At 43.7% G+C, this 23,792-nt stretch overlaps 1 protein-coding gene across 2 annotated transcripts in view; it reads right to left on the bottom strand.

The window, feature by feature from the left end:
- Window positions 1–3,616: 3,616 nt before the first annotated feature.
- LOC116943123 (neuronal PAS domain-containing protein 3-like) overlaps window positions 3,617–23,792 on the bottom strand; it is a 114,004-nt gene continuing 93,828 nt past the window's right edge. For both annotated transcript variants that reach the window (XM_076067577.1, XM_076067578.1), the window contains 6 exons: window positions 21,281–21,399; window positions 17,120–17,313; window positions 14,266–14,372; window positions 11,525–11,672; window positions 8,137–8,252; window positions 3,617–7,534 (listed from right to left, as the gene is read on the bottom strand). In XM_076067577.1, coding sequence (XP_075923692.1) covers window positions 6,105–7,534; window positions 8,137–8,252; window positions 11,525–11,672; window positions 14,266–14,372; window positions 17,120–17,313; window positions 21,281–21,399 — 2,114 coding nt within the window. In that variant the 3' untranslated portion in view covers window positions 3,617–6,104. The remainder of the gene's footprint in view (window positions 7,535–8,136; window positions 8,253–11,524; window positions 11,673–14,265; window positions 14,373–17,119; window positions 17,314–21,280; window positions 21,400–23,792) is intronic.

Here is a 23,792-nt window from a genome sequence, read left to right as displayed (position 1 = left end):
ATGCTGAATAATTTAACACGGCCACGAGTCCAAAGAGAACAGAGGGGAGGACATGAGTCATGGCATTGCTGTGAATCACTGTGCTTGGATAAGGTCGGCTCGAAATGTACTTCCCTCCCGAAAGGAGTGGAACACTGAAACATGTAAAAAAATAAAATGGTTCCATTCTCAGATAACATCTTTAATTCTCCCTGAATTTCTCAACATTTATTACATCACCAAATCAATTTTAAAGGTCTTGAAGGGCGGGTTTTAATTGAAAGTTAAATTGCTTTTCTATACTTTTTTTATTTATATATGTTAAATTGAATTTTCCAGAAATGCAGTTTCTATAAATCTGTTCAAAAAGTATATGCACCAGGAAAAGAAGCAGTTTATATTCGTTTCAACTGCATTTCCATACTTGTCGTATAGTACCGCATACATTCACCAAAAATAAAATTCTACCAAGTGAAGATTGATTTGGAAACGCTTATTTTCAGCAACTCAGAGCACATGTGAATGCATTATAGCAAATGTGCTAGTTTAAACGGTCATCATCACTGCATTCACTGCCTATAACCTTAATTAACATATGCCTACCGGTGTGCATATCAAATGTGCGCGTGGAATACGGCGTACAAAAACTCCACTTGGCAGGTGTTTTTTTTTTCATCAGACTCCTGGTGAAAATGTCTCCATCACCAACAACAAGGAGAACATGATCAGCGGCGATGGATTTTTTTTCTTTACCGTTTCATCAAGATACGGATTGGGTCCCCATTCAGTTTTGATGTCACCCGCCACTGATGTTACCCTTTGGGCTGATATCGAACTGAGCTCGCTGGGCTCAGAGCACAGTGCGCTCACTGATGCACCACTCCTCCTCTGATGCCACATTCATAAATCCTAAAACAAGGCAAATTAAATCAAATGTGCCTGTCTAATGCATGTAACCACGTTCACGAAAACAATAACACAATACCCATAAATAACAAAAAATGGGAACATGCAAACCACAAACGCACATTATTTTAAACCGTTGCCTTTATTTTTGTGCGATAGTACGTATTATACCAAATGGGTCCCCTTATGTGTGCCAGACAGTACAGATATGTTGCATCTATTTCATGAATATCCATCTCTCAAAGGTAAAAAAAAAATTATTTTGATCGTGGGCAAATTAATAATAATAAAAAAAATCTGATCCATGTCACAGGTATACCCTTGTAGTAAAGATGTCACAAGCTATTTAATGTCCGCTTTACAATGGACAAGCTGGATATGAATATATACTATGATGTGTTTGCAAACTATCTCGGTGGCCAATGCTAAAAACGCGAGGATATGTATGTAGTGGAGTAGGAAGGTGCGTAGTGGAAACAGCGTGATTACATGATAACACAGACAGCCCGGGTTATGTTGGGTCAGCCTGTAGCGAAGGCGAATACAGTGCAGGTTATGTTGGGGCAATTAAGCTGGGAGAGCCAAGGATGGCTGGGATTGGTTGGTGCTGTTGCCAAGGCTGGAGGGGCGTCTTGAAGTCTGGCGAGGTAACAGGTGTACAGGTTACGCGGAGTGCGGTTGGGACGCGGGTTAATTAATTGGGGAGTAATGAGAGCGGGGATAAATTGGGGGGTCAGCAATTGGAGCGAGGTTGTTGAAGTTGGGGAGCTTGAAGTGAACAGCGGGGGATTTGAAGTTGGATTCAACAGCGGGGAATTGAAGTGTGGAGAGCTTGGAGACAGAGAGTTGGAAGGACAGTTTGGGAGACAGTTGGAGACGGATCTTGGAAACAGCGAAGCTGAACAGAGACTAAGCAGTTAGCAGTGGAGAGAGCGTAGCGATAGCGGAGCTGAAGAAGAGAAGCAGCCAGCAGTGGAGAGAGCGTAGTGACAGTGATAGCGGTGAACAGAGACGAAGTAGTTAGCAGTGGAGAGAACATAGCGACGGTGATAGCGGAGAGCGGAGACGAAGCAGTTAGCGGCGGAGTAAGCTCAGTAATCGTGGGGAGTGGAGAGACAAAGGTGGCGAGCGAGTCGAGTGAAGCATAGCGAGCCGTGGCGACATGGATATTGTAAAATATTGAGGACACGTTGAGAGTTGTAAATAAAGCGGTGTTCGAAGAAAGACAAAAGTTGTCCGAGTGAAATCGAACACTACATGTATATAACATCGTGCTTGCATACACACAGACACGACGATATAGAGTGTGAATATATACTGGGGGTGCAAGTGAATTTCCGCCTGTATTCATTTCGCCCTTTGTACGCTTGCGGGTTTTGGCCGCCGGTTGTGAGGCTATGATGTGCCCAAGCGATTAAGCCAACGTGATTAATGGGAGCATTGTACGATGGCGCCAAGGATGGGCTTGGAGTGCGATGGCTTCGCAGACGGATCACTTCAGAGCGCATCCCGCCAATGGCTCGCCCACCCCTTCCTGGCAGCAGCAAGGGCAGACTGGCAACACCCGCCGGTCCTGCGAGAATGCTTATTATACTTATTATTATCCGCAACAATGCGAATAAAAAAATCCCGGCCTAATTACTGACCTGCCTCCCACTTAACCTTTTACCTGAAACTCGACGGAATTCTCCCCCAAAAGCAAATAACTACAGCATCGGCCGGTCGTCATAACAGTACACGCAGGCTAATTATGGAATTGGCACAATAGCCGTTGTATACAGTAAACATACGTTTTGACAACTACACACATTCGTATACATTGTAATGGTCACAGACTATGCCAGTGTTGACCTTTCATAAAGCTGTCAGAAATAGAAAATGTTTCCAAATGTATTTATCTAAATACACATTCGGTAAGCTAACGCATTTTTTTTAATTTTGTTGCAGAAGTAATGACATATAGGCTGCACAACAGTTGGGTAGCACACGATAGACAACATTGCCATGGCTTGCATACCACGTCGTCGCTTTATATTCACGCCGCTGAAGGCATTATTTGTGGACATTAATGACAAATACAAATTAGAATTGTCTGCAAAAAAATATTTTATCTGCACTATTCGGCGAGTCTTATTGCTACGTTAATAATTTTCAGCATGATTGAATAAAATAGACCGTAGCTTTTATCATTTTTGAGAATGTAATATAACAACGCTACTATCTGTATATTTTCGTATTACATATACCTTTTTAATTTTCATGCAGTTGCTTTGGAAATGGGTTTGCCTATTGGCATGACACCAGACATCAAACACACCAATATAATATCGTATTTCTATGTAGAAACACGATTTTAACATAAGGCTTAAATTTACGATGGAATAAATTCACAGTTGAACATTTCATCGCATGTTTTGTACCTTTCAAAATATCATCCGACAGAAAATATGCAATGTATTAAAAAAAGTAAATGCAGTTAAAAATGTTATTTAGTTCAAATCAAATAGAGGGTGTACAGCTGCTGCAAATTGACTTTAGATAACAAGGACGGACGAGTGGGAAGGCATTTTCAGAAATTAATTATTCATCGTAACATCAGTGAATGCTTAGCCCAAGTGGTTTGGTAGAAACACCAGGACAAAAAAACCCCCTAAACAATACAAAGACCTCTGATTAGGCGTGGGAATAAGGAAGCCAGGCACGAATGGAATAACAAAGTACACCAGACAGGGACGGGGAAAAGCTTGTATAATTGTACAATATTTATCCAAATTCAGTACAGACAAGCGGAACGCTAAAGGACTGAAGCAATCAGACGACTGCAAGGCACACAGACAAAGAGCTTATGAGACAAAGAGTCGACATCAATTTGTTCACAATAATGTTCAGATTGCCAACACCAACACTGTAAAGTACACTTGCTTTCCGTAGGAGGAGCAATAAAAAAGGATTTTTTTTTAAGAATGAGCTGGACTTACACTGTAGCGTTGTAGTTTCGCTAACGTTTACATGGAAGTTGAAGAGTGCATACGTTTCTCTCCTAGCCACATAAATGCAAAAAAAAATGATCTCCTTACAATCATTCATGCAAAAAAAAGTCAAGATTCGAAACATGCACGGCAAAGAAATGTCTTCCGATTTTAATAGCGCTTCCCTGTTAATATACAAAGACATTAAGAAAAGTAGTTAAAAACAATCTTACATACAATAAATTTATTTTCTTTTTCCAAAAACTAAAAATATCCCTTTAAAATTTACATTAAAGCAACACAAATAATTATTAACCTCAGTCTTACTGAGTCTATGCTTTAAGACAATCAACACTATATATTTTTTTACAGGTAGTTCTTCGCTTCTATAAAAAATTCACGTAAAACACCGACATGTTTCACTATAAAATAACCACTTTTATTATATGCTATTCCATCTTACTTTCTTTTAGCACATTTAATTCACATTTTATATTATTTCATAGAGAACTTCTAAACTCTTGCACAAATGGATGGGCGGGGCGGGGGGTTGGGGATGGTGATATCGGCCCGGGTAAAGTCCTATAATCATCTTTATACAGTTAACACATTCCTTTCATTATATATAAATTAAGAAACCTTTCTCTGTCAGTCCACAGGCGCTAATGCCAACCTCACAAGTGCGGCCCTGCTGGCTCCCGTTGTGTTGTGTCACGGACCTCCTGACCAGCACTGCGCGTGTCCTGTTCACGTCACCCGAACACCGGCATTGATAGCTCACGTAATCGTAACTTTAGTTTATTCTTAAAATAACAAAAAACATTAAGACGCAAGGCCTCTCGCTATGCAGGAAAGTTTAAAATAAAGTGTATTTTTTCCCCCCTCTCTTCCAATTTCTATCGTCGTTTTAATATACACATCTCTTTGTGAACGTTGATTATTTATTTTACTTAAAACTTACTGCGTTTATAGGTTTTAGTTATAATAAGTACCGTGTTGTTGTTGTTTGACACAATTCCTACACCCTTGTGTATTTTTATGTTTTAATATTGTCATATTTAGGGTTGCTGTGATAATATTTAGCATAGAAATGGTGGGTGGATTGATGCCGTGTAAAATAGTCACCATGAATAAGATATTTTTAAGCAACTAGCTTTTTGCCTGCCCAAGGACGGGTGTAGATCGCAGTAAATCTGAAATATTCAATAGAAAAATTGTTCAGCTCATGATTATTAATGAGGGGGGGTTGCCCCATGTGGTGACGTCACCCGCTAATGGTTATTGGGAAGGGGTGCGGCATGTGGAGTGCGCGACCTTCTTGTGCGTCAGTGTAAATGTCCACGTGGGCATGAATATTAATGAAGGGGGGGGGGGGGCTCTTTTGCAGTGACGTCACGCACGGATGTAACACTGTGCTGCGTACATTTATTTTTTACCGTCACTTTCTGTAAAGAAACGTCATATTTGAAGCGACTTTGCATAATAAATGATTTAATTCAGCTCGACCTTCCTCTTGCGTTGGTGTAAAAATCCACGCACTCATAAATATTAATGAGGGGGGTGGGCCTCGTGGAGTGACGTCACGCGTGGGACGGACAGACATTTTTGGGCGATTATAGTAGGTACTACTTAATACCTTCGGGGTGTAGCAATTGCTCCTTCATTTGTTAAATACATTTTGGAGGTTGTGCAAAACATTATTATGGTATTAATACATAGTTTAGTGCTGTAGAAACTCATTTACTTGAATTCAAATCGTGACGCGTATTTTGTATTGTAACATTTGCTGTTTACAACCCTTTTTAAAAAGTAACCATCACTCAAAACATTTGTATCGTAATGCCTTTTGTTATACATGTCTCCAAACGTTATTACCATAATTCTTAAATCATGAGTCTATTTATTAATTAGTGTATACATATGACAAAAGTCTTTTCTTTTTACATTAAACAAATTTGCAACAAACGAACAGCACATTAATGTAACAGTTGGTGCGTTTATCGCTCAAAAGTTAAAAAGTCAATTATGGCACATTTACTCTGATGGAGACACTGAGCTGCATATTAATACACACAGTCTGCTCGAAACAAAACAAAACATTGGCTTTTCAAAGCGGTACGAATCACTACGACGTGGTTATCCTGGCCTCTAGTTTTGTACAGAAGGACAACAAGGGGGGGGGGGGGGGAAGGGCAAAGTGCTTTCGAAAGTCGGAACCGACGGTATTATTATAGTACGGTAGCCGTTTGGTTAGTCATCATCCTGGTCTGGCGTCTGTGGGGGCTGCGAGCCATTGCTGTAGAGCGAGAAGGGAATCGTGGCCAGGTAGCCATCCGCGGTCGTAAACACCGCTCCCGCCGACAGGTGAGAGAGCCCGCCGCCCGCCACCGACCCGGCAAACGGCGTGGGCACCCCCATCTGCTGCATGCGCTGGTAAAGCACCTCCATGGGCGTCTTGCCGTCAAGTCCGTGGTACCCAACGCCGCCGCCGCCGCCGCCGCCGCCGCCGCACCCCGCCAGCCCCATGCTGGGCTGCGTGCCCAGTTGGGCCCCGCCGTCCCCGGCGAACGAGGAGGCCGAGTCGGCCGGCGCGTAGCGGATGGCGCCCGTCGTGTAGAGGCGCTGTGCGGGGGGGCTCGCGTCGCCGTCGCTCGAAGCCGCCCCCCCCGCCCCCGCCGCCCCGGCGCCGCCGCCGCCGCCGGCGCCCCGCCGCCGCCGCGTCTGCGGCGGCGGCGCCGGGCCGCCGGCGTGCAGCCGCTGCAGGGCGTCGACGTCGTAGAGGCCCGACGGGCTGACGCTCACCGCCTGGCCCACTTTGCCGTCGCGCGGCGAGGCCGACAGCGGAGGGGACAGGGGGTCGGACGCCAGTAAAGTGCTCGCGGAGTTGGGTGCGGCGGGGTTCGGGGAGGCTGTGAACACGGACTTCTGACTCGTGGCGCTGTCGGGGCCCGGCGGGGTCAGAACCGAGTCGGGGATGGCCACGTGCAAACTCGACTGCGCCCCGTGGCCAGAAGAGTAGTGCTTTGCCTGGGAGGGACCGGTCATGCTGTAGGGCAACTCGTTCCGTGAAATCTCCCTGTTAGGAGGGTAGTCCCAAATGCTGCTGTCTTCGAAGTTAATAGACTCTTCCATTTTCACCTGATTGTGTGACGAGGCTGAGTGTCTGGAATACCGTCTGCTATCCATCTCCTCTTCACGGGGACTGGGTAAGCTTTGCAGAGGAGTGCAATTTGGTCGTTGTCTCTTGTGCTTTTTCCTCTTAGGGCGCTTTGTGGACTGCTGTGCGTTTGTCTGCCCGGTGCCGTCATAACCATCCATGCCTTCCCGGCCAACGATGCCCACCACATCCGGCCGTCGCAGGCCGAACTCTTCGACTTTGACGCCGCCGGAACGCAAAGACACGCAGCGCTCATCGGCGCCGTAGCCTTGTTCCTCGCAGTAAGAGCTCTCCGAGCTCTTCTCCTCACTGCTCTCCTCCCCCTCCTCTTCCTCCACTTCCTCCTCTTCTTCTTCTTCCTCCTCCTCCTCTTCCTCCTCCCCCAGGCTGCTGGAACTGCCCTCCTCGTGGTGCATGTTGGCTCCCGAGCGCCGCCCGCCACTCCTGGTTCCCTCCGGGTCCCAGCTGTCGCCGCTGCGGGACTGACCGTGCCGCTGATTGGGCTTGGGGCTGTCGCGATCATCTGAGACACAGACCCGGCGACACGGCCAATGGTTGCATACAACGCCTACAGCAAAACGCCGGAAAACCAGCTTGGGGGTTTTACGCTTTTGCGTGTGCATTTAACCATGGAAAAAAAGGTAAAGGAGCAGCCCTGCAATTGATTGCTCGTCTCACACCACTGCTGGCAGAAGGGCTTTCACTAGAGGGAGCTCTAGGGAGCCTCTCTACTCGAGAGTATTTTGGCCAACTCTTTCACGCTGGGCAGACGTTTTGGAAAAGGTGGTAGTACCAACACTTTACCCTACCACGCGCGATATGCCAATGGACTAATCGGGAAACTATGGTATCCGTTTCTATTGCTGCGTGAATAGAGGCGGTGGGGCGATTTAAGATGCTTGCACCATTGTTTCAACTGCTGTGCCGGGAGATTGAATCGAACTAGTGACTTCTGGATTGCAATTCTGGTGTGCCAACCATGACTCCGGGGGCAACCATCACATTTAAATTAAATAAAAAAATCCGAGCATCCACTTTGAACTGGTTAACAAAGTGCACAACTACAAAATCGTTCGATTCCTCTGGCAAACTGGCAACTTGCTTTTCTTATTACTGCACACAGACCTGAATTCCCCTTGGAGTCTGAGTCAGAATCAGATGTTTCCGAAGACTCTGAGGATTTCTTGTAGAGGTGTGGCAGTTGCTGCACGTCCATGGGGCAGTCCTTGTACTCGGGGTCACTGCAATGCCAGGGGGGGATTCATTAGCAAAACTTAATCAAACGACATCAAACAAACAAGGAGAAACCACTCCAGGAGTAGGCTTTGTTTTATCCTGGGGCAAAGCTGAAGCACTCGCACCATCCAATATGAAATCTCTCAAACAGGCTGGCTTTTAATTGCCGCAAGAATGTTCAACGTTGTGGAGAACATTTTCGACAAATGAATCTCCAATGAGTTCTCTTTTTTTATTGTTTTAAAAATAGTCATTGTTCTTTAATTACGAGTAAAAAAATATATATGATTTTCCAGTGTGATGTTAACAAAATGCGAATTATAATTGTTTTGGGATTTTTATGTTCGTAATAAGGTGTCGTTTTAAGATTTAATATAATTTTTAGCAATGTGCTTCCCATAGGCATATAATAGTAATGTTTAATACGTAATTATTACTAAATTTTCATAATAATTCAGATCAAGCACGATTAGTAGTTCCTGCATTTTAATACAGTCAATTGTAATTAATATTTTAAAAATACTCCCAAACTAAGTTTCTGTAATATAATGTGACAGAGTGAATGTGTGAGAAAATATGTATAATGCAACCACGAACACATTATTTTTTGGGAAATGAAATTCACATTCAGCCGAAACTCCTAAGCAGGAGTGTAATGATGCAGCAATTCATTCATTAAAATAAAATCCTATACTCACAATGGATGGAATCCTGCGTATGAACATATTTCTGTAATTCTTATATGTTGTATGTAATCTTTTCGCATGACCTTTTGCTGCAGCCATTGAGATACACTACGATATGCCACAGCAAACAATAACCATTACATAAAATCATGATCACAAACAGTGGCGATTCATAAATTCCCACCAGCAAGCATGATCATTATTAAACTGTTTCACCTACAGTTAGGGAAATAAGTATTTGATCCCCTGCTGATTTTGTACGTTTGCCCACTGGCAAAGAAATGATCAGTCTATGATTTTAATGGTAGGTTCATTTGAACAGTGAGAGACAGAATAACAACAACAAAAAGCCAGAAAAACGCATGTCAAAAATAAAATAAATTGATTTGCATTTTAATGAGGAAAATCAGTATTTGACCCCTCTGCAAAACATGACTTAGTACTTGGTGGCAAAACCCTTGTTGGCAATCACAGAGGTCAGACGTTTCTTGTAGTTGGCCACCAGGTTTGCACACATCTCAGGAGGGATTTTGTCCCACTCCTCTTTGCAGATCTTCTCCAAGTCATTAAGGTTTCGAGGCTGACGTTTGGCAACTCGAACTTTCAGCTCCCTCCACAGATTTTCCATGGGATTAAGGTCTGGAGACTGGCTAGGCCACTCCAGGACCTTAATGTGCTTCTTCTTGAGCCACTCCTTTGTTGCCTTGGCCGTGTGTTTTGGATCATTGTCATGCTGGAATACCCATCCACGACCCATTTCCAATGCCCTGGCTGAGGGAAGGAGGTTCTCACCCAAGATTTGAAGGTACATGGCCCCGTTCATCGTCCCTTTGATGCAGTGAAGTTGTCCTGTCCCCTCAACAGAAAAACACTCCCAAAGCATAATGTTTCCACCTCGATGTTTGACGGTGGGGATGGTGTTCTTGGGGTAATAGGCAGCATTCCTCCGCCTCCAAACACGGCGAGTTGAGTTGATGCCAAAGAGCTCAATTTTGGTCTCATCTGACCACAACACTTTCACCCAGTTGTCCTCTGAATCATTCAGATGTTCATTGCCAAACTTCAGACGGGCATGTATATGTGCTTTCTTGAGCAGGGGGACCTTGCGGGCGCTGCAGGATTTCAGTCCTTCACGGCATAGTGTGTTACCGATTGTTTTCTTGGTGACTATGGTCCCAGCTGCCTTGAGATCATTGGCAAGATCCTCCCGTGTAGTTCTGGGCTGATTCCTCACCGTTCTCATGATCATTGCAACTCCACGAGGTGAGATCTTGCATGGAGCCCCAGGCCAAGGGAGATTGACAGTTATTGTGTTTCTTACATTTGCGAATAATCGTACCAACTGTTGTCACTTTCTCACCAAGCTGCTTGGCAATGGTCTTGTAGCCCATTCCAGCCTTTTGTAGGTCTACAATCTTGTCCCTGACATCCTTGGAGAGCTCTTTGGTCTTGGCCATGGTGGAGAGTTTGGAATCTGATTGATTGCTTCTGTGGACAGGTGTCTTTTATACAGGTAACAAGCTGAGATTAGGAGCACTCCCTTTAAGAGTGTGCTCCTAATCTCAGCTTGTTACCTGTATAAAAGACATCTGGGAGCCAGAAATCTTTCTGATTGAGAGGGGGTCAAATACTTATTTCCCTCATTAAAATGCAAATCAATTTATAACATTTTTGACATGCGTTTTTCTGGATTTTCTTGTTGTTATTCTGTCTCTCACTGTTCAAATAAACCTACCATTAAAATATATAGACTGATCATTTCTTTGTCAGTGGGCAAACGTACAAAATCAGCAGGGGACCTAATACTTTTTTCCCTCACTGTACATGGCTGTCCTGATGATGTCATGGCACCGATTAAACGAAACACTTTTTTTATTTCACCATTTAAGGACCAATTGATATATAGCTCTTTTTTTCTAAAGTGACCTTGCCACAAATGATAGTTTAACCAAGTGGCTTATCCTGTGGAAATTTAAGCAGCCAAATACTCTGAATGCATGTTTCTAATTGAGGATGGAAAAATCAGAGGACCCGGAGAAAAATCCACAAGACCACGGGAAAGCATGCAAACTCCAAATATACAGGCGTCAGCATTGGGATCAACCCCACGACCTCCTGTACACCAGGCGAGATAGTTAACATCACGCCACATACTAACGGACCAGGAAACTCTTTTACGCCAGATCTAAGCTTTTGCTAACACCTGATGATGCTGAATATAATCCTCAGCGAAATGTTTTATCCAATTATAAAAATTTTGCTTGCTTTTCAACATTCGGGTTTGCTGAAAAACTCAATTTCCATAATTGCACCTGCCACAACCTGGTTTGATCGGCTCTTTTGGGCGGTGTAGGATTATAGTAAAACTATTTTCACGTGATACCTACATGATCTAACCCGCAAGAACAGAATCATGAATCAAAATTGTTCCAGAGCTGCTCCTTAAGATGGCGATAAATATACATTCACCCCGATTAAAAAAACGTATTTTCTCCACGTAGCTTTGGCAATTCTAGATTTGGCAATCCTCTCTTTAATACCGCATCGTTAAATTTAAAGTATATGGTTGGAATGAATAATGGTTTAAGCACCTGAGAACATAGTTGATCCATACAATGGTTTTCTCATTGATGTTCTTTGTGTTGATGGCGATCGTAGCGCTTGATTGTATCCAAACGTAACCGCCACTTTTTTGCATCCAGCGGTAGTACTTGGTAACACACTGCCCCTTGTTCAGCACTGTGGAAAATAATGATAATTATCATCATCATTATCGTTATTATATTCATCTTCGTCATTTGACAACAACAATAACAACAATAATTGATGTTTGTGGTTCTTGTGAAGGTGACAATTAAGCACAGGATCTGCACAAACATCGAAATACGGAAGATGGCAGTTATGTTTGTTCGTAAATTCCATTCATGTCAGCCCCCCACCACCACCCCTCCCTGTACGAAAATACAAAAAAAAATCTGTACAGATGCCATTAGCCCAAGGAAGCTATTAACAAGTCTGGCAGCATCCGTGCACACTGGAGTAATTAAACTGTCACGCCATTTAGTGACAACCGCTTTATTGTAAGTCAGGCATCCTAAAGGGCAGCACAATACACTAAGCCTCAATTTGCCACAGGAAAGCCCCCCCCCCGACACACATTTATATTCCTATTTTAATGCACCTAGCCCCAAAGTTCAGCCCCCCCACCTCCCACTATTTTTTCGTATACAGTTCCAAAATCTGTGGAGATAAGCATTTGACGCAAGGTTACATCCCCACGTGTGCCTAAGAATGATATACAAGTCAGACTTAGCTGGGGGAGACGGGCCTAGGAATTGTACGTGGGGCAATATTTTATGTTGATTGGAACATTATAAAGCTGTAAAATATATCTTAATTTTGAAATATTTTATATTTTCTCTCTTTTTTTCTGTTTGCTTCCAATAAATATAACTTTAAAATGCACGTGAAGAATCCAGTGCATTTTAACCAGCGTCATATGCTTCCCATCCCAACAACATTTTTTTTTGTTGGGAGGAGAAGTGGAGCGATGCCACAATTAATTGCCAATGCAAAAGCTTTGAGGGTAAAGTTGTGTGCCAAAAAACGTATATGTTGTTGTTGTTGTGCAGGCTGTTCAGTATGACTGAGGAGTCCAATGCAGAAGGGCAGGGGTTGTGCTGCACATGGTATGATATTTGCAATCGTGAAAAAGGGCTTGCACTGGAAGGCATTAACTACTTTCAGTGGGTAAAAAAAAAATCCGACCAAAAAGTTTGCTGTGGATTTTGAGCACCCTCCTACTTCAAAAAAGACGTAAAAAATTCCATTACATCCCTGGCAAACCTTCAGAAGAGCAAGGTGTGTGCTGATGGTACATCAGCTCGCTCTTTAGAACGCCGCGTTCCATACGTGGAACGTGTTGTGTAGTTCGCACCACAAGCATGTTTCTTACCGCTGCCACCGCATCTTACAAAAAAAATTAATCAAACACCCCACCTTCCCGAAATCATTTTTTTTGTTGGCGCTAAAATATTTACGTGATTTTGATCTGCACATCAAATTCCGTGAAGATTCCTTGGTTTGCTTCAGGATATGCCCTTGGCACGGACTGACACTCAAGACAATTTCATGAGTGTTTCCTAAAATGCTTAAATAGGTTTCTGATTTTTTTAAAAGGCACATCAATGAATAATAAACAAAGTATATTGGTTGTTGTTTGAATACATTTCTATATTGATAAAAATGGAAGAACCAACATGCCTACAAATAGAAATAAATAAGGTCACATTCATAACAAATACTGCATTTTTTTCCCCCGACAACACAATCATTCATCAATTGCTAAAGAAAATCGATGCAGCTGTGCCTATGGCCGAGAAAGATCACGGGGTGTCATGGGGACCGTGACCACGTCACGCGAGAATGCCACTGCTCGGATGAATTTTAAGCACGGAAAGATTCACCTCCTTGCGATTCAACGAAGGAGTGTCACGATTCGGGGTCAGAGCTTCAATTCAAGAACCGATTCCCTTTTATGTTTTATTGTGGGCAAAAGCAGTGGCTTTTAAAGTGGTCACAGAGGCCACGCAGAGGCCACCAATTCAGTAAAACGCATGCAAATTGTAAATAATAATGCACGTGCTCGGTTGCACGAATTGTGTGCGAATAAGTAACAAATCGGTGCATCGTCACATGCCTACAGGCCTTACGTGACGAATGACAAGTGGCATAACAACACGTCTAAGAAGGAGAGTGTTTCTTAAGTACATATTGCCTTCTATTACGTATAGATGGGAAATAAAGAAAAACGAACAAAAGATGAAAGTGCACAAATAAGCATGGAGAAACGTGTGTTTAGAATTACAGAGATGTATGTACAGTATGTTGAACTTATTTCGCACCGTACGTAGCCAACCATGCTAATTGGAGGTGCGGGAGATAATACGTAATTTTCAACATGGTTTTGACTACTAAGAAAAGTAAGTGGGCTTGGGCCAGGGTCTATCACTGGACAGTATGACGTCCACTTTTCAAGACGAATGCCGCAGTGGCAGACAACGTAGGGAAAACACTCAATAAACCGTCCGCCGCAGACACATAGCGAGGGATTGGAATCGGCTCATGTGCGGATGCGAGATAGTTTGTGGTACCATCGAGAGGTGGTGACCACTCAGAGAAGCCTTAGTCCAGCAGTGGATTGATCACGACCGATGACGACGACGACGACGATGGTGATGCTGGACCATGCTAAGTGTGGGCAGGATGACTGAGCGCTCGAGCAGGGAACACATCTCCCACTCGTGCGCCCTGCGCGCTGTGCACTACTCACTGTCGATGTGGTTCTGGCGAATCCCCTCCACGTCCTCGGCGTGAATGAAGTGGTAGCAGCTCCTCCCCACCAGGTCGGCCGGCGCCAGGTCCATGTAATCACTTATCCTGAACATAGCAGCGTGCTCGCTTAGAGATAACAACGCAGAGCGCCGCGGCACTTTATCAATTGCATATGAGGCGTGTTTTAATGCGGCTTGCTCCAACGGCGGGATAGCGAATTGCGTGCGAGGAGGGCTATTCGTTTGAGCACGTGTTAAACCTGCGTGTTGAATTCTTAAGGTCTGAAGGGCTCTGCTTAGCATCTCAAGGTGAGAGCAATTTTATTCTTCTCGCACGATTTTGATCGCAGCCGCTGCATTGGAGGCTTTTCTTTTGTGAATCCTCATAAACCATTATCGTGCACAAACAGTGTCGCCCGGCTAGAGTTATTCTTGTATCATGAATGGGAGCTGGGTCTAGATTTCAATTTGTTGCTGAACCAGTGAACTGCCAAAGGGTTTTTTTATCCTTTTTATTTCTTTTTTTCAAAATTCTCCATGCCAGATGTAGCTAGTCGACATAATGGGAATGAGTTGATTCATGTTCACACTTCAAGGAGGGACGCTCCCTGACCGAAGACCGAATCGCAAAACCTCGCTTAGCATTGCATTGTGGGGCCTGCAGTTCCGATTGACACTGCATGCTGTTGGAAAAGGAAGAAGGACATCTTTTTTATCTTGATAGAACTTGCCGGGTTTAATGAAACGCCTTGAAGTGTAATTTCAAATGAAGCTGCCGTGATGAAATGGAATGGCACGTGTCCAGAACACCACCATGACTTACGATTCTATAGATGTTGATGGAAGAGCAAAGGGGTTTTTTGTGAGGTTTTTTTGAGAAAGTTTCGTACACACTTCCACATGTCAAACTAATTTTAAAATATATTTACCCTGAAAACCTCCATTCTGCCCGTATTTATAAAAGGCTGAGTTCTTTCACTGCATTGTTGGTTACCGAAGCCTCAATGAATCGTTTTCCCACATAATTATAAACTAAAATAAAGTTATTACTTAAAAAACCGGTGGTGATGAAGTATTTCTTCTGAAACAACTTTTTTAAATTGTATGCAAAGAGGGTATGTCGAGACATTTTGTCATTCGTAACTGATAAGCAGATACAGCATAAAACGTAACTTGGAAAATTACTAACAAAGTAATTTTTATTTATCTTACACAATCTTTTTTTTCATAAGAAAAATACATCTCATAAGTAGTGAATGAAAACCACGGTGTCTCGAGCCAAATGGTTTTTGATATCACGAAATTTTCTCTCGGACAGAACTGCAATGTGTTTCGCTGTGTCATTCAAAAGTGGCAGCGTGTGGAGTGTACACAGACCAAGAATGGTTTATGCCCTGTGAGCCATAACAAAATCATTTGTAAGCTCGCTCATGTAGTGAATTCAGCTTTTCGGCATGGGTGCACAGAGCCGAATACAGCCCTCGTTGTCTGACATGAGAATCTAATCAGTGCAAAAGAAAGACCCCAACTTAAGGAACACACACAGGGAAAAACAGCGATATTGTTCTCTCTTTTTTGGGAGGAAAGACAGATCTCGCCTTTTCTAATTTGCAGCATGACTGGTTTTAAGTTGCATTTTTTATAACCCATATTTTCTTTTATGGTGACACCGTGAGCCTCCGTAGCACTACACTGCATTCTGCATGCTATGTGTCTGTGAATTGTTAAGAAATAGCCGATGCGTGCAAGTGCTCGCTAGTTTAAGCCCAGGGTATCGCGGTGTGTGCTCGCACACCGCATAGAGGTGCGCACCTAACAACGATACAAAATGCCCCTTGATTAACCTGCTACTAGAGCTAATTTCAGGCATAGTGCAAAAGCAATCATTTTTTTGCGCTTTGTGATATTCCTCTGAAGCAAAAAAAAATGGTGCTTAATCTTCAATTGTAAATCCACACAACTGTGAATCAAAATAACACTGGGCAATTACAGCATAATCTCAAGACGGAGGCACAAGGGCGACTTTTTGTTTCAAAGCCGCGGTTAACCTCTTCCCACTGGAAGGTCGCCCACTCTCCTCTGCCACCCACAGAGCCTCGGGGGATCCCTTTCCACAGGTATCCCTGCTGTCATCTCCCTGCCCGTGTTCGAAAACTGAACAATATATATTTTTTGTAACCAGGTAAGGCCCACTGAGCTATTATTCTTTTTATATGTAAGCCACCTGGCCACAGATGATAGCTCAACGAAGTGGCTTATCACGTGGAAATTTACGGCAGCCAAAATACTCTGAACGCGTGTTTCAAAATGTGGAGGGAGAAACCGGAGGACCCGGAGAAAAATCCGGGTCCCCCAAACTCCAAATATACAGCAGGCGTCAGGGTTGGGGTCGATCCCATGACCTCCTGTATATCAGGAGAGGTAGTTAACATCTCCTAGCCACCGTGGCATCCCCAAGTCTCAGGCAAGAGACCTTGCTCTTTTCCTCTCCGTCTACGACTAACTGTCTCTTTCTCGCAAAAAGATAAGTGTGCTCAACTCTTCCATACAGCGTCTTGAGATGAAATTGCATTTTGACCCTCTCCAAATCCAAATCGTATTGTATTGCATGTGCACTTTTCTGATAATATCACGATCACCTGATATCTGTACTTTACAAATATCAAGGGGGAGAATGGAACTGTCCGGCAGGGGGGGACGGTACAGGCTGACGACAACAACAACAACAGTGTAAACATTTTCTTCCCAAAAAAAACCCCAATATCAACACCCCGTCCCCTCCATCTCCACCGCCCCCCCCCCCAAAAAAAAAAACCCCGCAGCTTGAAAGCTACATAGCAACATTTCCGGCACCTGTTCTCACAGTAGACGATCTTGAGATCCATGTTGACTCGGGTGACGAACATCTGGCAGTCGATGCGTATCTCGTTCATGGTGGGTGGCGGCAGGGCGTGCGCCAAGGCCACCATGCCCATGATCTGCGTCGGCGCGCTCATGCCGTAGGGCAGCGCGGAACGCACCCGCAGCCTCCCTGTCAGGTGTATCACCTGCACGAGCAGCGACGGGGCAGTTAGCCACAGGCTCTCCTCCCCACCCCTCCTCCTCTTGCATCTCTCATCTCATTGCATGTCCCCTCTCGTCCTCTTCGTTCACGAGATTCTCTGTCTCTCTCTGTCCCTCCTTCTCCCTGTGCACAATCCCGTTCTCAGTCCTTCTCCCTCCTTGCACCCCTCCACTGGAATCAACTTCCCTTCTACGTTAAGCAGCACTGCCCATGGACTCAAGACTCTCCATAGACTAACACTTCCCATAGACTCAACACTGTCCATAGACTCAACATTGTCCATAGACTAACACTGTCCGTAGACTCAACACTCTCCATAGACTAACACTGCCCATAGACTCACACTGCTCATAGACTCGCACAGTCCATAGACTCAACACTGCCCATAGATTCAACACTGCCCATAGACTCAACACTGTCCATAGACTCACACCGCTCATACACTCAACACTGTCCATAGACTCAACACTACCCATAGACTCAAACTCCCCATTGACTCAACACTCCCTCGGTGCGAAAGAAGTTCAACATACATATATAGACTCACACTGCGCATTTACTAACACTGCCTTTAGACTCAGCACTGCCCCTGTACATTAAGCAGTCTCCCTCCTGAACCTCCATCTATTCCTCTCTTAAAGCTCACCTCTATTGCCCATTCTCTTCCTTCTACCTCCCCTCGCCCCTCCACTCCTTCCCATCCCTCTCCTACACTTTCGTGATCCCTAAGTACTCTTCTATCGCTGTCGCTCATTCCTCAATCCTCGTAGCACGCCCCTGTCAACTACATCATTCCATTCTGTCACCGATTTGAAAGCTATGTCAAGTGCTTTGAGTGAAGGCGCTCTATTGTGAAACCCTGGCGTTCCGTTTGTCTGTCAACTAAATTATAAGAGCGCCTTCAGAAGGCCTGAATCTAAAAATTATTGAAAATGGACCCCCCCCGCCCCCCAGATGTGGGGGTGAAAAGTTTATCCAACAGGTTTACAACAATCGTCAAACCCCCCCCCCCACTCCACCAAAAAAGGCAATGTATTTTGTAAGCATATATGCCTACACACCCTACATACAATAATCAGTAGTATCCGCACACATTGGGGGGAGGGGTTGGGAGTAGGACATCAGTTGGGGTGACGGTCGAGGCACTAAGAAGCCCTCCACAGGAGCTAGAGCACCGTGGCCGTAGGCCACTGAAATTCTAGTCAATAGATTAGATTAGAAATTAGATTCCGCTGCTTTTTCTTCGCCAACCTGCTTAGATTGTATTTGACCATTTACAACTGTTCTGTGCCTCTTCTTTGCTGCTCGCATTGACAACCCTTAGATAGACATTCAATAGACTCGCATGCAGTTTACACGCTCTATAGGATTGCATAGAGCACCATGTACTCACATTGAGACCCATACATTCGCATAGGCTTATGTAGAGACGTATAGGCTTACATCTTCTTCTAGGCCAGAAGCCCCATAGATTCGCATACATAAGTTATAGACTTACAGTTACACAATACATATACTTACAAAGAGAACGACAGGCTTGCATACAAACCCATACACTCGCACACAGACCCATAGACTCAGATGCATTTACACAATACATAGAATTACATAAATAAGCATGAACTTACATCGATAATTATACACTGAAATGGAGACACGTACAATTTCATTTTCCAAGCCAAAAGTTCCATTATAGCTGAGAATTATGTACTCATATTTTATTTCCACGTTTATCGATTCTGTGCCTCTTCTTAACTCGTCACGTGCACTGCCATCAAGTCTCATGCTACTGCATCCTCCTATCTCACATGCGGTCTCCCTCAACCATCTACCCTGCATTGGCGGGCATCTACCTATAGCCGTACTAACTGCATCTCCTTGGCCTCTTCTCAACACGTGCTCAAGCCATACCATTCTATCGGCCCTTGCCCTTAACCCTGCTAAGTCACTAATTTTTTCATTCTACCTCATTCCCATTAGAGATGCCCCTAACCTCCTTGCAGTTTAAATCTCTACCTGAAGTGGCACTCTAAGGCGCAGGATTGCACTGGCCACGATTTCAGCATAGAATGCAAGGACGTTGAGATAGCAACCAGAAAAGTAAGATCTCTGCACAAAATAAACGTTTTTTTCTTTCCCACCTGAATCTTGTCTCATCTCAGCAATATAGCCTTACAGCAAATGCAGAGCTCCGTCGTGTTTATTTTTCATTTATCAATAAAAAAAACTATATATATATTTTCTAAGTCTATCGGCCCATTGGCTTTCCAGACCAATATAATCAAGCAGCATGTATTTAAGCAAGACAACACTCTATTGTTTTCAACACTTCTAAGTCACATCAGCTGAGTCAGGTCTGTGACCTAAGCTGCCAGGTTCCCAGTCACTGTCAGCAAAAGCACCCCTTTCTTAACGACGGGGTCCTGTTCAGCACAGAGAGCGATATTCACGTGGAAACCCAGATTGAAAATGTTGCTCATATACGCTTTTACCCAAAATGCTCCACAACATTGCACAATAAGTTAATACAATGTTACAGTATTCTCCAAAGTTTTCTGGCTATTCAAAAATAAATCACTGCATTTTTTTCTCTGACAAGTGCTTAGACCTTCTATGCCTCATGCTGTCAAGCCACACATTCAACCTAGACAAAGTTTCGCAAGAACTGCTCTGCACTCTGTGGCAAGATAAAACTTGGCACACCTCCACACTTTGTAAATGCAAAAACAGCCGGGTAGCGTTTTAAAAACGACCCACACACACCTCTACCCAACGACTCACAAAGAGCAAACCGAGAGTCCTTCTGCAGCAAAGAAGCAATGAAAAATGACGCGGCAAGACGTCTCGTAAAAAAAACAGGGAAACGTTCTTCCTGAGCAGCGCGAATATCCCTTAATTTAATGCCAAAGAGTTTAAAATGTGACGAGTTAATGTAACATTTGCGCGCTTAAGCAGCGGCGACTTTTTTTTGCGTGAAAAAAAGGACACTCGTAAAATACATTTGACGCACATGGTGAGCATATTAAACTTTCCACGGCAGAAATTGTCGCCTTGTTTGCAGAACATTGCTTCATTTGAAGGGGGGTAATCACTTTAGGACGCGACACCGGAGCACGATGACCTGCTCCAGGCGGCGTAGTTTCCCATCGGGCCATGAAGTGGCTCGTGAGCAAATAAACAACGCAGCCTTGTTGACAGCGAGCTCAAAGTGCATTCGCAATGGTACCTCGACGATGGCGAGAACCAGCGAACCTCAACAAACACTCGGAGGGTGAGCACGCCGCTAGACCGCTTACACTTAATTAAAGCTCGACTTGTATTTTCCAGATGGCACGATTTCCCGGCACCCCAGCTCACCTCCACAGTGCAGAGGGCTAATCACAATATAACCGGGATTGACGGTGGCTAAAGGGTGATCATTTAACCAGAGGGGGAATAGAGAGCGAGGCGAAAAGGGTGTGATCCTGAAAGTGTCGGTTGAGATGTAATCAATTATCAGAAGAAGAAGCCGGCACCACCAACCCCAATGTCCCCGCCTCACAACACCAGAAGCAGACACAGTACTATTTCATTGCACGTCTGTCCCATTGGACCTCATTACTAAAGTGTACATTTGTAGCAGTCATGTATTCATAGCAGGAAACATATCTCCAATGTTATTTTATGAGATACAAAGGCTTGTAAAATTAAAAAGTTCGTCATCATATGTATATTTTTTCATCATATGACTATGCAGATATGTGAAAATAGCATGCATAAGAAGAATCTGCAGAGGTACCCCTACTAACCCTAAAGACATAGATAACGGTTGCCCAGCACAGGCACACACGTCTAAAATGTCAAGCAGCCCGCAACAAACAGCACTGTTAAAGTTATGGTACTTAAAACCAAACTCCTTCATTTTCCAAAACCGACTCCTCTGCCCGTGCCCTTTCCCCGAGGCCACGTACCTTGTACCCCGAGGACTTGATGTGCACCCCACGCTTGGTCAGAGTGGACTTCATGCGGATGAAGAAGGAGCGATTCAGCGACTCGTCTGGGTTGAGCATGGTGGGCGTGGTGGGCTCCACTGAAAAGGCAAAGAGTCAAACGCGCGTGAGTTGCCTCTCTGTGTCGTCTTCTTCTTTCATCGTTTATTTCTCGACGGGTCACGTTCTAAATGTGCCCTTGAAATCAGGGTGGGGGAATGCCAATTCCCTACAACGTTTCGATGCAACTCGCATTGGGGGAGAGATTCAGAAAGAGGCTGCCACAGAACTGCTTATGAGGGCCTCTTCACGGTGGGTGATTTGAATTGTGTCCATCGACAGGCATTGTTTGTTAAATATCTATGCTGATGTGGGAGCAGAGAATTATACTACAACGAAGGTTTTTCGTTGCACTACCTTCTAATGCCCTCCAGTGCTATACTTGTGCGTAAAAAAACACACACATCCTTGTCCTCAGAGTTACTTTCATCCAAATTAAGGATTATATTTAATTAATTTACAGTCCTTTGTCAATTCACTGCCGGTTGAAGGACTCCCCATGGCCGTGTTGTGGTGGGTCTTGTTTGACCAAACTTCACGACGCTGGTCAGCGAGGATTGGTGACGGTGGGGAACCAGGGCTGTTATTTTTTTTGAGAAATCACTCTCCACTGATGTTCTGGCCACAGCCAGGAATTGGACTTAAGTTGCTGGATTCGAAGCGCAATGCAATGCTAACTGCTGTGCCACCACTCCGCCTCATCCTAGATTTCGCCGTTGTGTTTCATGCAGCATTTAGAAACTGTCCTTGAACGATGAAACGCATTATATATATGGGACCTGAGTGTCACACACAGAGTGTGTGACTCAAACCCAGGATGACGACTGACTTCCTCAGGAAAGTATCTTCCAAATGTTGGAAGTTGATATGAACAAATGGAGCCACGCTATTCAGCATTACAGAACATACCCCTGTTGATTTCTGTATCCCGTTATTCAGGAGGTGTGCCACGTTTAAATGATTATGATCTTTAGGTAACAACCATTCAAGACGTATTACAGCGCTGAAGCTCAGAACAGTTCCCATTTTGGCAGAGGTCTTTTGTAATGTACAAAGGTAATGGGCATGCTAAGCCTTCTCGAGAACACAGCGCTTTAATTACACGTTTGGAAGTTTTCAATATCCCTCTGTACTGTGCATATATGTTTATTTATTTATTTTGTAAATGCATCTATTTAAAGTATGCAATCATATTTTGCCAATAAAAAAGGATTCCAAGTATGTTTCCCCCCACGAAGATAACTTGGAAAACATACTGTTAACTTTAATGGCATCACCATGGAATCATTTTCTTAAATTATACCAGCGTGACCATATCATTTCTCAACTACATCAGAAAAGAATAAGAAATAACTGCGGAAGGACCTTGGCAATCACGGCCATTGGGATGGAACAAAATGTATGTGCAGATTACTTGCGGATTACAGGTTACATTTTCCACGGACCATTGGGATGTGATCAGAAATATATATCCCACTCCTTTCAATGGCTGATTTTGCATAGGTATGCTGATTAAAGCCGTCGTGAATCCCATGGATTTGTGCATGTATCGCATTGCTGTGACGCTAGACCCCTGCCAGGCTCCGGCGAATACTTTTATTGCTTTTTCAAACCCTGCTGGTATCTGTGATTGCCTGGATTTGGAACAAAAGCAGAACTTGGTGACCCAGGGCGCAGCGTCTTCAAGCTTGAATTGCACGTATCATTATATTACCAGAGGCTCCCTCTGTGAACATATCAGTATCTTAATAATCATGCGCAGCATGTTTATGACTATGTAGCTGGCATTTTTTAAGTAATGAAATATGTGTTCATTTTATTTTTTGTTAGATTTACGTAGAGGACAAACATACACATTTATTTTCTCACTCTTTCAAAATCCATGAATAATCCAAACTTGTTTTTACTACTTCTGTACGACTATTCTTATTGCACATTGGTGTGTCACTTCAAGGGAAATGCAATAACCGGCTACTTTGCCGCCAGATAACTTTGTTGGGAGAAAGAAAAAAATTAAAGAGCAGATAATGTTTGTCACTGTAAAGTGAATTCACGTGTCTGTTTAATTGTCAATGCAAGATAATTTAGCTATTGTGTAGCTAACAAGGAAAGCAAACAGGGGCCGATAAAAAAATTGTAAACAATTTACTCGGTAAGCTTTAAATTATTATTTGATCCTTTCGGCCACAGTGCTCTTGCCAAGATTAATGATTTCTGAAGGTGAATTGTAAGTCTATGGCAAAATATACTACCTGTGGAAAAACAATTTGCATTGACTTAGAGCAAGAATCGTCATGCATGTATATTCATTTCATAGAATACAACCAAAAAATGTAATGTTATAACAATGCAATTTACAACCGTGGATATTTTTCATTTTAAAAAAAATCTCATAAAATCCCTTTGCTAAGGCATATGTATGACAATATTGCAA

Source organism: Petromyzon marinus, chromosome 17, assembly GCF_048934315.1.
Source record: "Petromyzon marinus isolate PM22_M1 ecotype Great Lakes invasive population chromosome 17, UKy_Petmar_22M1.pri1.0, whole genome shotgun sequence".
NCBI classification, from domain to species: domain Eukaryota; kingdom Metazoa; phylum Chordata; class Hyperoartia; order Petromyzontiformes; family Petromyzontidae; genus Petromyzon; species Petromyzon marinus.
This window is presented reverse-complemented; position numbering and strand designations above follow the sequence as displayed.